General features: G+C 50.0%; 1 protein-coding gene across 4 annotated transcripts in view; it reads right to left on the reverse strand.

Annotated features, from left to right (window-relative positions):
• Positions 1 to 649: 649 nt before the first annotated feature.
• Positions 650 to 17,189, reverse strand: part of Cntnap1 (contactin associated protein 1) — an 18,843-nt gene continuing 2,303 nt past the window's right edge. For 2 of the 4 annotated variants that reach the window (XM_048790931.1, XM_048790937.1), the window contains exons 2-24: positions 15,895 to 15,996; positions 15,611 to 15,804; positions 15,027 to 15,174; positions 14,738 to 14,941; positions 14,059 to 14,243; positions 13,357 to 13,500; positions 12,396 to 12,657; positions 11,800 to 11,949; positions 11,366 to 11,537; positions 10,777 to 10,883; positions 10,439 to 10,558; positions 9,881 to 10,084; positions 9,534 to 9,690; positions 9,324 to 9,451; positions 8,842 to 9,027; positions 7,932 to 8,153; positions 7,341 to 7,580; positions 5,977 to 6,330; positions 5,688 to 5,815; positions 2,657 to 2,750; positions 2,233 to 2,478; positions 2,097 to 2,144; positions 650 to 1,089 (exon numbers count right to left, since the gene is read on the reverse strand). In XM_048790931.1, coding sequence (XP_048646888.1) covers positions 809 to 1,089; positions 2,097 to 2,144; positions 2,233 to 2,478; positions 2,657 to 2,750; positions 5,688 to 5,815; positions 5,977 to 6,330; positions 7,341 to 7,580; positions 7,932 to 8,153; positions 8,842 to 9,027; positions 9,324 to 9,451; positions 9,534 to 9,690; positions 9,881 to 10,084; positions 10,439 to 10,558; positions 10,777 to 10,883; positions 11,366 to 11,537; positions 11,800 to 11,949; positions 12,396 to 12,657; positions 13,357 to 13,500; positions 14,059 to 14,243; positions 14,738 to 14,941; positions 15,027 to 15,174; positions 15,611 to 15,745 — 3,915 coding nt within the window. In that variant the 5' untranslated portion in view covers positions 15,746 to 15,804; positions 15,895 to 15,996 and the 3' untranslated portion in view covers positions 650 to 808. Of the gene's footprint in view, positions 1,090 to 2,096; positions 2,145 to 2,232; positions 2,479 to 2,656; positions 2,751 to 5,687; positions 5,816 to 5,976; positions 6,331 to 7,340; positions 7,581 to 7,931; positions 8,154 to 8,841; positions 9,028 to 9,323; positions 9,452 to 9,533; positions 9,691 to 9,880; positions 10,085 to 10,438; positions 10,559 to 10,776; positions 10,884 to 11,365; positions 11,538 to 11,799; positions 11,950 to 12,395; positions 12,658 to 13,356; positions 13,501 to 14,058; positions 14,244 to 14,737; positions 14,942 to 15,026; positions 15,175 to 15,610; positions 15,805 to 15,894; positions 15,997 to 16,593; positions 16,713 to 16,876; positions 17,161 to 17,189 lie in introns of those variants that run through there. The other 2 variants (XM_015495660.2, XM_048790928.1) reach the window with 2 other exon arrangements.

Here is a 17,189-nt window from a genome sequence, read left to right on the forward strand (position 1 = left end):
AAAATATATATAAAGAATATGACCTCCTGGGCAAACAAAGAAGCATCTCTGAGCGAAGGAAAGAGGGCTCCTCATGCATTGGAGAGGGGGCCGAGCCGTGGACAGGCACCAAGGCTATTGCATATCTTGGAAAAGGATAGAAAAGCAGAGAACTGGGTAGGCAGGGTGTCTGCATTATTTTCTCTACATTGATTGCAAGGATTTTTATGGCTTTGGCTAAAGCATGTGAAGCAGCGGAGGTACTAAGGTGCTAAACTGAGGCCTCTTGGTCTCTGTGTAAAAACAAAAAAAGGGGTGGAGGACAGCAGTGAAGCCCTCCTCACCCCCAGCTGAGAGGAAGCAGATGGAAGACTTTCTGTAGGGCAGGAGGGAGGCTGGGGGATGTTGTAGCAGCCTCCTCCCCCCGTGCCCTGTGCAGCCCTGTGATTCTACACATCTGTCCCTGCTGATAACGTACATGGATGGGAGGCCGTTAATCTCCCCTACACTCTGTTGTTAATCCCTGGCAAGGGCTGGGACAGGAATGGCAGGAAGGGCCTATCTCAACCCCATGAGGCTTCTCTTTTGGAGCAAGCAAACACCAGGGACCTGGGGAAACAGATGAGCAGGGCATTGGTTTAGGCAGTGAGGCTTGGCCACTCCCTTTGGTCCCATCTGTAGCTCTGCCCACCAAACTTGGCAGGAGGGGTATCCTCTGGATGAGCAGAGCCAGCTAAGAGGAGCCAAATGTCCCTGATAGGGTCGGGGAGAGACAGGAATTGGGGAATCCAGAGGAGTTGGACTTGGCCCCTGAAGCCCTTCTCCTGATTCATTCAGATCTGGATTCTTCCAAGATCTGGGGTAGGTTCTGGTCCCGGGGGCCTGGACCAGAGGCAGGGGCAGGGGCAGGGGCTGGAACTTGGGTGGGAGCTGGTGTGGGGGTGGGGGCCTGAGCAGGGCCCGAAGTAGGGAGGGGAGGTTTGCTGCCAGAATGGTAATCATGGGTGGCCTTGGGCTCATTGGTGTGATAGGAGCCCTTGTAGCGATGATTTTGCAGATAGAAGAGCACCAACATTCCCACCAGCCCCAGCAGCAGGAAAGCCACCAAAACTGAATGAAAGAAAAGAAACAGGGGGAAAGACCTTTGGGGTTCAGCTATACATCACATATAGACACATACTTTTGGCCAAAAGCATTCATGTAAGACTATACAACCACAGCTATACAACCACAATAAGCTGTTAGATAGGTTGAGTTCTTGGTTTATCCTCTGCCAACTTCTATTTCTGGTATTCTCTTTTCATATCCCTGGTATTACCCCAATTTCTAATCTCTCTAGACGTATACCCCTATTTTTTTCCTCAACCTTTAGCTATGGCTGCATTTTAATATTTCAATTAAAATTCTATGGTGGGCTGGTTGCGGTGGTACATTCCTGTAATCCTAGCAGCTCAGGAGGCTGAGGCAGGAGAATTGTGAGTTCAAAGCCAGCCTCATCAACTTAGCAAGGGCCTAAGCAACTTAGCTAGATCCTGTCTCTAACTAAAATATAAAAAAGGGCTGGGGATATGCTCAGTGGTTAAGCACCTCAGTACCAAAAAAATACCAAAAACCACCATGGCCTGGGGTTGTAGCTCAGTGGTTGAGCACTTGCCTTGCATGCAGGAGGCACTGGATTTGATCCGGAGCACCACATAAAAAAAATAAATAAATAAAACAAAGCTAGGAGGCTCGATTGATATTCTTAAAAAAAAAAAAAAAAACCATACAAAGAAAACTCTGTGCTGAGGCTGGGGGCTGTGGCTCAGTGGTAGAGCACTTGCCTAGCATGTGTGAGGCACTGGATTCGATTCTCAGCACCACATAAAAATAAATCAATAAAATAAAGGTATTTTGTCCATCTACAACTTAAAAAAGAAACTGTATGACATGCTCAAACATAAAAAAATCTCTAGCACAATCATATACTACCTTCAGCATGGCCTGTCTCATCCTTCTTTGTACCATCACACCTCTAACTCCTTTGCCACCCCTCAGCATTGGGGACAGGGGCAAGGAGGGAATGCTGACAGTCAGGGTAGTTTGGGGAGGTGCAATTAAGTGGTCACTATACTTACAGCCTAAAAGTATGGCGACCCATCCATCATCATGGTAGTACGGGAAGTCTACAGAGAAGAAAGCACCAGTTATGAGATACTTCCTATGTTTCTCTTCCCTGTCATCCCTCCCTTCTGTGTCCAAGAGATGACGTACCTGGGGGCAGATACCAGGGATCAAGCTCAGGTGGCACCTCTGAGACAAGGCGTGGCATAGCTCCACAGTTAGATTCGGACAGTTCTCCCTGAACTCGAAGGGCCTCTGCTAGCTCAGCGGTCATGGGCCGAGGGGCTCGGAAATGGGTCTTGAGTGGAGCCACATTGTTGAATCGAACACCAGACAGGCAGCCTGAGAAACCTGGGGTGTTGTAACGCTGGATCTCTGGATCAATTACACCCGTCTCTAAGGGAGAAGGCCCAGAAGAAGAAGGGTTTGAATCACTCGGAAGCCTCTTGTCATCATTCCTTCTGTTCTCATCACCCACGTATTCTTCTCGCCACCCTCACTGCCATTCCCAGGTCCTCCCACTCCTTGAGGCTCCAGGGACTTCCCCCATAGCTCATCCTCACCCACAGCTTACCCATCACACGTCCTAGATACAAGGCTTTAGGCGAGTCCAGCTGGCTGTCTACCAGCAGAGAGAACTTCTGTTCCGTCAGCGGGAAGTAGTCCACCTGAGGCAGGGATGGGGACAGTGAGGGAGGGAGGACCTTGCAGGCACAGCCAAGACCACAAGGGAACTCTTATTCTATCCAAACCTGACCTGCTAGCAGGTGAGTCCCTGCTCAATCTGAAGTGGGCAACCCCTGGGCCCAGATGTAGGATTTGGTACCTGATATGGTTTGATTAGAGGTGTTCTCCAAAAGTTCCTCTGATGGCACAGTTATTCGGATGAAATGATTAAATTATGAAGGCTTATAACCTAATTTGTCATTCTAGTTTGAATGGACTGACTGGGTGTAGGCAGGTAGGGTACCACTAGAAAAGGTGGGTCACTGGGGGCATGCCCTTGAAGGGTTCATCTGCCCCATGGCCCCTTCCCCTCTCTGCTTCCTGGCCAGCTGTAAGTGGAGCAGCACTCCTTACAACACCCTTCTGCCATGATGTCCTACCTTGCCTTGGGCCCAGAGCAATGGAATTGGTCCACCAAGGACTGAATCTCTGGAATTTTCCCTCCTCTAAGTAGTTCTTGTTGTTCTTTGTTGCAACACAAACCTGACTAAAACAGAAATTGATACGGAGAAGTAGGGTCATTGCTGTGGCCATGCAACTAGTTCAGAAGCCTTTGGAACTGGTTTGTGGGAAGCATTTGGAAAAGTTTAGAGATGCAGGCTAGAGAAGTCTTAGAATGTTGTAAGCAGAGATAAATGAGTGATTCTGGTGGGAGTTCAAAAGAGCAAATGCCAATAGGAATGTAAACTGTGCTCATGAGGTTTCAGAGGGAATGAGGACTATTGGGAATTGGAGTAGAGGCCATTTGTGTTATCATCTGGCAAAGAACTTTTCATCATTTTGTCCATGTCCTGAGACTTTGAGACTGAAGTTAAAAGTAATGGACAAATTAGTCTGTTGAAGGAAATTTCATTTCACAGCATTCATTCAGTGGCAAAGATATTGCTGGAAGCTTTTGGCCAGGCTTACTGTGAGAATTAGGAGCAAAAAGAAGAGCTCACAGATTTTAAAAACTTGCAGCTTGACCAGAAAGTACATTTAAAACTGGGGCCCAAAAAAGTTGCACTTGTTGAATAGATTATAGCCCCTGAAGAGATGCTAGGTACTTTGTACAAAGACAATAGGAAAGATGGTTTGAGGACATCTCCAGGATTTGCAAGACTATACTCATTGCAGGCTCAAGGATGTGTAAAGGAAAATTCCCTTGAGAAGAGATCATGGGGATCTCTTCTCACCTGAGCAAGAGCTCACCCTTGTACAAGGGGAGCTAGGAATTTGTTTCACTGGGTTTAGCTGCCCAAGCACTCAGAAGCCACTGCAACCATTATTCCAGAGGACCCAGACCCTGCACAAGCTGGTAGCCAACTCTGGCATCATTCATGAAGTGCTAGTTCTGCAGGAATGCAGGATCCTGGAATTAAGGAGTCATGAGGGTTTCCACTGAGATTTCAAAGGAAGGCCTAAAAGGCCAGGCAAAATGTAGCAGGGTCAGAGTCCCTGCAGGCTGCCTCTAAAAGGGTGATGCATGAAGCTGTGAAGGTGAAACCAAAGCTGGAGTGGAGACCCTAAAAATTCACAGATGTCAGTAATGTGGCCTGTCTACCAAGAAAAGGTGCTGGCTGCAGAGAGTCAGGCTAAAAGAGAGCCCACATGTGCTGCAACTGGCAAGGCCAAAGGGATGGGACTGCCCAAGTTCTTTGGAGAGAACATCTCCAAACCATCAAGTGTCCTAGATGTTATATGAGGAGTTATAAGCAGAATTATGGGACCTGTTGGCCTGCCTGGGTTTCAGTCTGTTTTGGTCTCATGCCTTCTTTTGATGCCCCTATTCCTCCCTTTTGAAATGGGAATGTTTATTCTGTTCCACTGAATACTGGACATATGTAACTTGCTTTTTGATTTTTACCAGGCTCACAGCCAAAATTTGCCTTGTGTCTCAGTAGAGACTTTGGACTTGGACTTTTGGGCAATGGTGGAACTGTCAAGACTATAGGACTCTTGGAGATAGACTAAATGCATTTCACATTGTGAAATGGACATGAATTTTGCGGGGCCAGAAGCAAAATGTTGATTTGGATAAGAGATGTCCCCCATAAGCTCCTATGTTAATGCAGCAATATTCAGAGGTGACATGATTGGGTCATGAGAGTTGTAACCCAATCAATCCATTCTGGCTTGAATGGACAAACTGGGTAGTAACTGTAGGCAGGTGGGCATGGCTGGAGGAGGTGGGCCACTGGTGTACTGGAATAGTTCAGCTTTCCTATGGTCCTTTTCCCCTTCTCTGCTTCTTGACTGCCATGAATGGAGCAGTACTTTTCTACCTCACCCTTCTGCCATGATGTTCTGCCTCATCTTGGGCCCAGAGCAAGGAGTCAGCCATCTATGGACTGAGACCTCTGAAACCGTGAGCTTCTGATAAACTCTCCCTTCTCTAAGTTGTTCTTGTTGGGTATTTTGGTCATAGCAACAAAAAGCTAACACATTGTGTTTTTTTTTTTAATTGATTTTGAGCTCTATTTTTGCAACTTACTAGTGGTTCGACTTTGAGAAAATCACTTTATACTCCATGAGCCCGTTTACAGATTTATAAAACAAAGATAAGGACGCCAGGCAACTTAATCTACTTCGAGAATCTGCTGTGAGGGTCACTTGAGGTGACACACATAAAATTCTCTGTACAATGAAATATGCTTGACACATGTTAAGATTTGACATTTTCAGGCTGGGGTTGTAGCTCAGTGGTAGAGTGCCTGCCTGGCATGTGTGAGGCGCTGGGTTCAATCATCAGCACCACATAAAAATAAATAAATGAAATAAAAGTGTTGTGTCCATCTACAACTAAAAAAAATTTTTTTTTAAAGATTTGATATTTTCTTGGGTGCCACATTGAGATCATGAGGTTGTGACTGGATCCATCTACCTCCTCACACACATACCTGGATGAAGAGGTTGCGGTAGACCCGGGTAATGTTGACACTGTGGGGCTGGCCATCAGTAACTGGCCGGGTGGTTAGCTGGTAAACATAGGGACTGGTGCCCAGTTGATATCTCAGCTGCAGGGTCCCTGTGGAGTGAGAAGAAAAAACATGGGGTCTTCTCTCAGATCTCACAACTTGTCTTCGCAGAGCACTTGGGTCCTATATTAGTGAATCAGTTGTTATGTGAATTAACAGCACCTTAGGGAAGTGAGGGCAGAGATCTAGGCAGAGATCCTGTGGGGCTTACCATCTTCCTTGATGAGCACAGCCATGTAGTCACGCACAAAGGAGCTGACGTAAAGCAGGACTGCAGGGGCAGAGTCAGTGCTGAAGCTGAAGGAGACCTCCTCCCCCGTGACGTTGTAGACAGGCCCCCGGTAACCTGGCACAGGACGGCCAGGCCTGGGGTAGTCAGGCAGGCGGTACCCAGGGCCGTGGTAGCCAGGCACATAACCAGGAGTGTCATAGCCAGGAATATAGCCAGGCTCGTAGCCTGGCACCGGCCGGCTCAGCATGTGGGAAAATTCCCGGGCTGCAGAGCGCAGAGCTGACTGTAGGTTATAGCGCATCCAGGTGCCTGGCTCAAAGAAACCGCCGATGTCTGAAGACAGAGGTAGTGAAGTCAAATCAGGGTCCTCAGTTCTCATTCAGAGGGTTTAAAGTTCATCCTCCATACACCCTGAGATTCACTTCAATTTCTACCCCTATCATAACTCTCTGTTAAAGATCCTCTCAAGGCCCTCTGGCATAGAATGGAATCTTAAAGCCATGAGAAACTTTTGAAAGATATCTAATCTGACCCCTGAATATTACAAACAGAGAAACTGAGACTCAGATATGGGTAGTGACTTGCCCAAGGATACAGAGTAAGTGGAGAGATATCCTGAATCCATCTAGTAAATATATCACTGCTCACACTTCCAAACTAAGACCAGAAGTTTTCAGTTGGTCCTACATCCCTGCCTCTCCCCGCCTTTTTTTTTAGTTGTAGATGAACACAATATCTTTATTTGTTTATTTTTATATTTATGTGGTGCTGAGATTTGAACCTAGTGCCTTGCACATCCTAGGCAAGTGCTCTGCCACTGAGCTACAACCCTGCATCTCCCTTGTTTAACAGACTCCTCCCACCAGTAACCCGCCTACTCACACATCCCCCTAGGCCAACCTTAGGAAGGATGCAGTCTGGGTATCTGAACAGAATCTTGCTATGCTGAATGTCAAGGTTCACCTTAACCAAGAACCAGGTAATAAACTGGGAATTCAGCAATTGTCAAACAGGAAATGGCAAAGGACATTATGCAGCCAAACTAAATATGCATGCAAAGGGGAATCTGTGTTACCTTGGTGACAGTGGGATGATGGGGAAGTTACATGCTGATGTTTTTGAGCTTTTATGACCTGCTAGCTTTACCATCCCTTCCTTGTTCCCCTTTATGACTTTGAAATCACTCAGAATCGTCAACTGCCTGACTCCCCCCAAATCAGAGCTCAGGAACCCAGTGACAACTCTAGTTTCCCCAAAGGCTGACTTTGCACCCTCTTTCCTGCCTTCCCTACGTCCCATTGTGCTATGTGGTTCCCTGTCCCCCCATAATCAGCAGCACTGACCGTGGTTGCAATATGGCCCATCAAAAGCTGTGAGGTCACAGTCACATGTGTAATAGCTGTAGCGCTCCACACAGCGGCCTCCATGGAAACAGGGGAACCGGGGGTGGGCACAGTGGCCTGTGCAGTTGGGAGAAGTACCCTCAGAGGCATTAGCACGGCCCTCCAGGTTCAGAGTCACTCCATTCAGACGCATGGCCCTCAAGCAGCCCACAAAGGGGCGCCTCTTAAGTTCCGCAGATCCTGGTCAAGAAATGAATGGAGAGCCTGGGAGTATGGCTCAGAGGCAGAGCATGTACTCAGCACCTATAAGGCCCTGGGTTCCACCCCTGCCCCCCCCCAAAAAAAAAAAAACCAAAAAAATAAAAACTGTACAGCTTGAGACAGAAGTAAGTTTGTGGTTGGGAAGTGAAGGGAGACAAGGGGGCAAAAAGATGGAGTAGGATACCAGGGACTGGTGGGAAAGGTGGGACCTTGGCTTAATCTGAAGCTGAGGAGACTGGAACCAAAACATGGGGCTCCTGGAAATTCAGAGTGCCTTGAGAGGTGGAAAGGTCAAGAAGGCTCTCACCCTGCCTCGGGGTTGCTGCTCACCAACATAGAGGGGCTGGTCATACTCCAGCCAGATGTAGGTCTGCAGTGGCATGGGCCGCAGCACCCAGGGCCGGTGATCCACTCGAAGCCGGGCCTGCTTCACGTTGATTTCAGCCCGGACCAGGTGCCACTCATCATCATTAAACTCAAAGTCATCAGAGTGTACCGTCAAGTTCTCATCCCCGTTCCCCACATCAAAGGCGAAGACCACATCCCGGGATGCTGGACAATGTGACAGGAAGTAGTGAGGAGAAAAGGGATCGAACCTCCAAGATCCCTCACAAGTTCCTTGCTTGGTACAACCTCTCTTCCTCAACCCTTCAGAGCTCCTGACTATCACCCCAATTTGTCCATAGGTTTTTTGGAAGTGGTTTTTTGTATTGGGAATTGAACCAAGGGGTGCTGCATCACCAAGCTATACCCCAGCCTTTTTAATTTTGAGACAGGGTCTTCCTAATTTGCCCAGGCTAACCTTGAACTTTTAATCCTCCTGCCTTAGCCTCCTGAGTGGCTGGGATTACAGGAGTATGCCACCATGCCTTGGCAGCCATAGGTTCTAACCTATAAACTGCTTGAAACTTCATACCCTTGGCCTCTCACAAAATTGAAGATCACTTCAGCCTTTCTGGCCCCACCTCCCAGACTTGAAGCATAACTAGTCAGAAGTGGGAAAGACCCTCAGGAGTCTAGCTCCTTCTTCACAAGCAAAGGGCATAAGGCCCAGAGAGGCAAAGCCAGTTCCCAAGGTCACATAGTCAGGGATCAAGACAGAGATAAACCTGGAACCAGAGTCATCTAAGCCCCTTTCCTTACTGCCCGTCAGAAGGACATCTGACCTGGTTTCCTACCCCAGCTTCCCCAGAGAGCTCCTTCATCCACCCCACATCCCCCCCAGACTCTGCCTGCTCACTGTTGAGTTCCACCCGCACGTAAGGTCGACGCCACTGGCAATAACGGCCCCCCATATTCTCTAGGAAAACTCCTGAGGGAGCCGAGGTCCTGAAGTAGAAGGAGACGTCGAGACTGTGGTTGGCACGGATTGGGGGGAAGCGTAGTGCAGCCCCCGTGTGGAAGGAAATGGTGTTCCAGGAGTTTCCTAAAAAACCAGAGGGAAGAGGCTTTGTCATGGAGGTCGGGGAGTGGAGGGGCAATGGAGCCTCAAGAAGGCGGGGGGAGGGAGATAAAAGGGGGAGGGTGAGAGGTAGTCATGGGGAGACTGAGAACAGAACAAAAAGAGGAGTAAGGCGCAGAGGAGCAATAAAGATGAGGATCAGATCACAGCAGGAGTGTCTGTCAGTATGGCCTAGAGACCCCCAGTGGGTTAAGTGGCCTAGATTTGGGAAACTGGAAGACTGACTCTGTAAAGGCACACAAAAGGGGTCTGCCACTCACGGTCGCCATAGCAACGCAGAGGCCTCAGGAAGAACTGGGCCTCTGAACTGGAGCGGTTCGTATCCCCCACCACCACCTGAGTGACAGGCAGATGGTCCACAAAAGTCAGCAGCCCCTTGTCAGTTCTCCTGTGGGGACAAAATGTGGTGATCAGCCTTACTGCTAGGCTTCCCCTAAAGTCCTGTAAACTCTGTCCCTCTGCCTCCTCACCACTGGGGCTGGTCAGCATCACAATTGCAGTGCAGGGCAGGGTCCACACAGCTCCGGTCCAATCCACAGGCACAGCGCTGGATCCCAGGCTGCGAGCCTCCCCAATAGAAGTGCTGCTCCTCATTTCGGCCAATCCAAAAGCTGTAGGGGTAGCCTCCTGGGGAAGAGGTGCAGGCAGCTGCCAGGCCCTGCCCCTCCATTAGCCTCTGGGCTCCCTGGGTTGCCCTTCCAACTGGCCCAGACCTTGCTTAACTCCTTCAGTCAAACTTTCAGGCTTTATTCTCCTAGCCCCTCTACCCTGTCTCTCTCCAGCTCCTCCACCTGCCTTCCCTGACCCCAGCCCAAACCTGCAGTGTTGAGCAGCCGGGAATTATAGCAGGAGAACTCGATCCACTGCTCACAGTGCTGGGAAGCGTTGGCTAGAGCGCTGACTTCCTCCCATGATGCATTCCAATACTGGACAGCCCCTAGGAAGGGCCGCTCCATGCTGGAACCTGTTACCCGAGTTGTCCACAGCCTGTCATGTCGCACAACTGTCCATGCTCGGTTCTCTGGGAAGACGGAGGGGACAGAGCTTTTGCTGGACATGGGCATTCTCTACCCATCTCCCTGCCTACCTCTACCAAGACAACTTCTGAGCCAATTAATGGCCAGCAGCTCTGTTCCAGCTAGACCCTGGGTCCTCCACATTGGAGATCAGAGACAGCTAGAATGGATCAGGAATTTATCTGCAAGGCTAAATGACAAACTCCAAAGTGTCCCCCTTCCTTTCTCCTCTATCCTCCTTTACTCTCACCACAGTTTAATCTTAATGGCTCCCATCCCACTTTGTGCCTTCCTGTTCCCCCCATATTTCCCTTATTACCTGGTCAGCTGCCCCCTCACCACCCATCAGAGCCATTTACCTCGGATATCACAGTACACTACAAAAGGCTTCAGGGGGCCACTGCCATCGGGATCAATGGTGAAGTTTCCAGAAGTTTTTCCACTGAGCCGATAAGCCTCACAGGATTCCTTATACAATGCTAGGTGGTATGGTGGAAAAAACACAGCTTAGGGTCAGAGGGCTAGAAAGTTAACCTCAGCTTAAACTGTAGATCAGTGGTAGAGCACTTGTCTAGCATGTACAAGGCCTTGGGTTCAATCCCCTACACCATAAAAAAAAAAAAAAACCACCAACGTTGCGGGGAGCCCAATCCTATCCCTGACAGCCTTGTGATCCTCCCCACCCCATTTGGCTTACGTTGGTGACAGGTCTCCCCTTTGTAGCCAGTCAGTTCACAGTAGCATATGAAGTCATCCCAAGACTGGTAGCAGCGTCCATCATGTTCACACATGTTAGGGCTACACCTGGGGAATGGGTAGGCAGCAAGGGAAGGGGCCTTACTGGGAGCTTGAGAGGGAATCTGATCCCTATAAGCTGCACTCCCAGTTCCCAAAGAACCAGGACCCAGTGACATACCACACACCTAACTAGTCAGGTATGTGCCCAGATACAGGGCCATTAGTCGGTCTTTAGGGTTCAAATACTACTGTTTCCCCTTCCACAAAAGAGCAGAAATGTCTTATTCCACCCCACCCCCTGCCAAGAAAAACAAAAAACAAAAAACTAAGACCAAAAACAGATGCATAGTTTACATTTTGAGCATGTGTCACTTTAAGATAAAAACAGGAGGTGAAATGTCAAGGAGGAATCCTTCCCCAGGTTGGGGGACTAAGGAGCTGAGACAAGGAGAAGGGAGATAATTGAGAAAGGCCACTCCCACTGGGAGACCATGGAAAAGGGCTTTGAAAGGGGTCACCTCTTGTTAGGGACAGGGGTTTCTGGATACCTATCGGTGATGCCACATGTGTCAAAGAGGACCTCAGCAAAATATCCAAGCCGCCGAAACTCCACCAGAGTCAGGTTGACCAGTTGACCATCCACCTTCAGCAGCTCCATGCAGCCATGGAATGCCGTCTGGTTGGAGTGGCAGCCCCATCGACTGGCTGGTTTGGGACAACCTGGAGCAACCACCCCTGTGAGGCCCTCCCCAGGGAAGACCCCAGAGACCCTCCCCCAGGGAAATGTTAAGAGGGAGCCAGACATAAAGAAAGAAGAGATTAGAACCAAAGTGTAGACTATGTCAATGACTTTCCACGCCCCAAGTTCCCAGAGGTGAAATGGCTTAATTCCTACAATACTCTCCATGCGGCCTCATCAGTGAATTTAGACGAGGCTTTCCCACCCAGAGACAGGAGTCTGGCCAAGTGTGCCCCTACTTACCTCCAAAGAAGTATGAAGTCCCTGTACGGATCAGCAGTGGGGATGAGACTCTGACCTCTGCCCCCTCTACATCATCAATACTGATGACTGCGTGGTTTTCCTGTGCCACAAAATTCACCTCGTGCCAGAAGCCATCATTTAGACGATATCCTGGACAAGAAAGAAGAATGGTGTGGGTAGGGGAAGTAGTAATAGAATAAGAGAAAAAGATGTAGAGTGGGGAAGCAGCAGCCCCACTCCTCATCCCAACAGCAGTCTATGTACACACCATTATTACACTTCTCATACTGAGCAGTGACATCTCTCTTCACTATCCATAACCCCAGTTATGGATGCAAAGTCTGCAAAGTTAGAAATGAGTAATAAACATCACAGAGACAGACCCCCTAATCCTATAGAACATCAGGACCCTCAGCCTTCTGCTTCTCCCAGAACCTTTAGCCCCTCTATCTGCCTTCAATCACTTTTCCCAGTACCCTGTTGCCTTCATTCCCTCTCCTCTCTCCATTATGCAAAGGTCTCAGTCCACCCTACCACCCTCCTGGACCTCCTCTACCTTTCTTTAGTTCAATTGTGCTTCTCCCAGACTTCCTCACCAGCAGCAAACTGAAGCTTCTTGCGGCCGGTCTGTGCAATGGACACGTTGACCTGCCCTTCGCTAAGCATCAGCTCCACATGGCCCAGTCCATCGCCCAGGCGGGAGAAAAGAAGCAGCCCTGTGAGGTCCCAGGTGCGGAAGCGGAAGGAGACTGCAAGGCGGCCACGGCGCGGGAAACCTGGCACTTGGACAAAGTTGTGAGGACCTCCAAAGTTAATGGGGTGTGGAACTGGATCCAGGCAACGGAATGCCACCTTACCCTAGGAGAAGTAAGGACACATCAGCACCCGTGAGCCCGTACTCCCACATGTACCTCTGTTAGTAACTGAATTTTCACATTGATCTAAGACTCTGCCTCTATACTTTCTCTAATGTTAGTGAGGTTAAGACATCCAACCATGACCTTTTGCCCAAATATATCCATCTGTGGAGGGGATCCCAAACAAGTCTGCCCGCGGGACTCTCCACTTGCTGCTTGCTCTCCATCGCTGATCTACTCTTTCTAGAAGGCGACAGCTTCCTTCTCTTCCCTCCAGTGTGAGAAGCAATTTCTCGCCCCAAGTCGGGCTCCAGATCCTTGGCTTACCAGCAGCCAAGCATGCGTATGCGCAGAGTTGAACACCAGTGCGGAGAAGATTTAAAAAGGACTTTCGATTCCAGTCCTTACTCAGTAGTTGTGCAAATTAGGACCCCTGGGAAAGTCATTCCCTGTCTCTGCGCCTCATTTTCCTCAGCTGTTAAATACAGAGGTGACTGGACTCAACTACAACTTCTTGTCTAGTAGGGGATGCGGGGTGTTGGCACTGTGAGTCCGCAATATACCCCCAACTTGAGAATCTGGCCGAGGAGAGAGGAGTCCTCGGCTTCTATCCGATTCCCAAGATCTCTTCCCGCGCCACCACTTTGTTTTCCTGAGCATCTTTGGTGTCCCATCCTCCCATATCCCCTTGCCCACTGGCCTCGAAAGTGATCCGGGAATGACGCCGCACGGCCAAGTCTGCAATGTTGACCCGGTTGAAGATGACGTTTTCCATGCAGCCACGGAAGTTATGCCGATATGCTAGATTCTTCTGCGCAGCACCCACCAGACCCCCAATGAACATCTGCAGAAAGGGTGGGAGAAAAGGTTATCTGGACACAGGAGTGTTCGTGCCTGTCTTACGCACCCCTTGTCTTAAGTTTTCCCAGTGCCAGAAATTTTATAATTATAAAGATTTGAAACACGCATATCCACTGGGTCCATACCAAAATTCATTGGCCTTCCAAGCCTTAGGTTTGAGCTCTGAATCCCCCATAAAGTGGCTGCAAGCCTTGAGCAAGTCTATTAACCTGTTTAAACTTCTTTATCTGAATGTTGGAGTCAGGGTCTTATTAACTCCATAGAATTGTGGGAGAATCCAAAGGGACAATTTTCCTACCTTGCCTGATCTGTAAAATCTGAATTCTAGATCCCATCTCAGTAGTTATGGGGTGGGAGTGTGTGCTAATAGCAACAACATCGGAAAAAAAAAAAAAAAAAAAAGGCCTTTCTGGTGGGCAGCAAATTTGCAAAGAGCTGCCAGCACTTTCAAGAAACAAAGTCTTACCTCTGAGAGAGTACTGTCCCTTACCCACTCTCCCAGCACCCTACCCAACCAAATGTTGCCTCCTCCATCGCTCACCTCTGTGTCCAGATTCAGCCTCTCAAAGTCACCATTGAGCACGAAGCGCTGAACATAGCCATCTAGGGTGAGATTTGCTTCTCGCCCATATCGATCCACTCGCACATAGTGCCAGTGCTGGTCGTTCAGGACACCGCCAGCGCTCACCGTGGTGTGACCGGGCCTTGGCTGGATGGGGCTGCTGCCTGAGGATGAGGCGGGACAAAGTGAGAACCTGAGCAAAAAGAGAACCTGAGCAAGCCCTAAGTCCCCAGGCAAGCAGCAGCTGAGGCCCAGGGAAAGTCTGGAGCCTGGGACAAAGCGGCCCATTGGCCAGTGTGTAGCTGAAAGTAAGCCAAGTAACCTCTATGGGTCTCTTTTCCTGTCTGGAAAACTCAGGGTACGATAGCTTTTTCTATTTCATTACACGTGTGCTATGCTATGAAAACTACATGAAATACAAAATAATAACCCGTTTGTGTGTGTTTACAATAAGCAAACTGAGGCTTGGGGAAGTGACTTCTCCAAGGTCACACAGCTGGTAAAAAGTAAAGCTGAGTCTAGAATCCAGTTCTCCTGACTTTGATTCCAGAATCTTGCTAGCACCAAATGTTAAGAAAAAGGCCTTTAGGTCAAGATAGTAAAGAAGGGCAGATCTGGCGTGGGCGTCGGCAGAGAGCTTCGCGAGTACAGTGCTCACCCAGGCTCATGTGCAGTAGCAGGTGCGCCCCCTGCAGCTCAAGCGTCACGTAGTCGCCCTGGGCGCCCTCAGCGTGCAGTAGTAGCCCATCTTTCTCCTCCGTCTTGAAACTGAAAGCAAATACGTCCCACAGACTTCGGCTGACTCCTCTCGGGAAGCGGTACGAGATGGCATCGTCGCCGTCGAAGTAGAGTATGTCCGACTCTGCATGAAGTACAATAGGTGGGCCCGAGACCAGGGAGACTCTGCTTCCCCGGCACCCTCCGCTACCTCCGCGTTGTTCCCTTACTGTAGGGGCAGCCATAGAGACCGAGTCGCAGGCCGATCTTGCCTCGCGGGTTCCAAGCCAGGGGTACGATGCGGATGTAGCGCGCGGTGAAGTGGTAGTGCAGGTCATGGCGCACCACTGCCGACTCATTCACATTACCAAAGAAGGTCTGCGGGGGTTGGGAAGAGTAGTAACCACATCCCCACCCGCTGCTTTGCTTCTCCATAGCCTCCCAGCCTATGATGGCTTTCACACCTTGCCAATCTTGACTTTTGGAAAGCAAATATTCCTTCCTTGCCTGTGTAGCTATGCAGTTTCCCTAACTCAAAGTGTCCTCCCCCACCATCCTATTGTTCCCTTAAAGCTCAAACAAAATGCCACCTCCTTCAGAAAGCTCTCTTAGATTTATTCTAATGTATGCTAAGCTCCATGAGCCAAGTGTCTTTCATGCATGGTGAGTTGACAGTACCTCTGGACTTAATCCCCAGAGTGGAATCTTGGGTCCTTATCTGAGCCCTCACCACTGCCTCCCTTCCCCCTCAGGCTAGTGCCCCACCCAGGCCCCAGAACAGAGGAGGCTCCCCAAATGTGCACATCTGGCTTACCGCATTGTGTCCTTGCTGGTAGAACGGAGTCCAGCTGTCTACACGGTCGCCATAGAGTAGCATGTAACGTGTGACCCAGTCATAAGAATTAAAGGAGCCTTGTGTGGCCACAGCTCTGATTCGGTGCTTCTTCATTAAGTCTATCTGGAGCCAGGGATTTGGATCCCCAATCCGGGGTGACCATCCACTGATGCCTACAGAAGAAGCAAGGGCTTTTACCACCCACTACCCTTCTCCCCTGAGCCTTCTGGAGTCCCCATCCCTCCGACATATAAGAAGCTCACCATGCAACCTGGCAAAGCGGGCTGTGGTGAAGAGCCCATAGTAGGAGGAGGCACCCAGGGAGCGTGCATACAAGGGACCCACCAGCTCTTCATCGCAGCCATCTGGAATTGGGAAATTAACTTGTTAATTATTTATGGCCCTTCTCAGGGTGCCCAAAGCTTCCTCTTCTATGCCCCCCCAGTGGCAGACCCAGCCCTACCTTAAAGACAGCCATTCAACCTGGGCTGCAGCTAGGGCTGCATGTTCAGGGGAGGCTGCCTTCTCCCAGGGAAACACTTATGGAGGGATAGAACTCCCTAGCCCAGTATTTGTCCTGGCTTAGTACTCCCCCCAAACACAATCTCAAACCTCAGTATCTTCCATAATCTACATCAGTAGGACACTCATCCAACCCAGTCCTCAGCATCAGTTCCATTTATGAGCTCCCCAAAACTGTACCAACCCCAAATCCAGGTCTTGCTCCCAACTCAGCAACCCCAGTCCTAATATCATTACTAGATCTTTGTCCAGTCTTAGTCTCAATCAGGGGCACCAACTCCTGTTTGGATCACAGCCATAAATACCCAGCGCCAGCCACAAAACCCAGCTCCAGCCACAAACTCTAGCCCCTGGGCCAGCTCCAAAGTCCAGCCCCAGTCTTTGGCAAAACCTTAACCCTAGCCTGTGTCACTAGTCCCACATTTATGCCCAACCCTAACCTCAAACCCAGGCACCGGGCTCCCGCTTGGATTCCAGCCCCGAATTCCCCAAATGGGCTGACTCCATCTTCGGCTCTGAGCCCAGCCTCGGCCCCGGGAGCGCGCAGCAGCCTCGGAGCTGCATTGCGGAGCGCGGGGGAGAGGCAGGAAAAGATGAGAGCGAGCAGGCGCGCGCTGGCGGGGATAGACCGACGACCACCCAGCCGCAATGCGGTGTGGGACCCGCCCTGCAGGCTCTGGATTCCTGGGCCCAACCCCACCTGCCTCCGACCCCAACACTCACAGTAGCCCCAGCCCCGAGTTCCAGAGACCGCGGTGGCTAGCAAAATGCAGAAGAGCTGGAGACGCATCTTGTAGGGCTGACCGCCCCCGGCGGCCGCCTCCTGGTACCCGACTCCCGGCTAGGGCTCCAGTTCTGGCTCAAGCTCCAAGCTCTCTCCTCCTGGGATTCGCAGCAAACCGCTGACTCTTATTACACCCCTTCCCCTCTCCTCCTTTCTCTCTCTTCTCTCTCTTCTCTCTTCTCTCTTCTCTCTTCTCTCTTCTCTCTTCTCTCTTCTCTCTTCTCTCTTCTCTCTCTCTCTCTCTCTCTCTCT

The sequence above is a fragment of the Marmota marmota genome, unplaced genomic scaffold (genome assembly GCF_001458135.2).
Source record: "Marmota marmota marmota unplaced genomic scaffold, marMar, whole genome shotgun sequence".
NCBI lineage: Eukaryota > Metazoa > Chordata > Mammalia > Rodentia > Sciuridae > Marmota > Marmota marmota.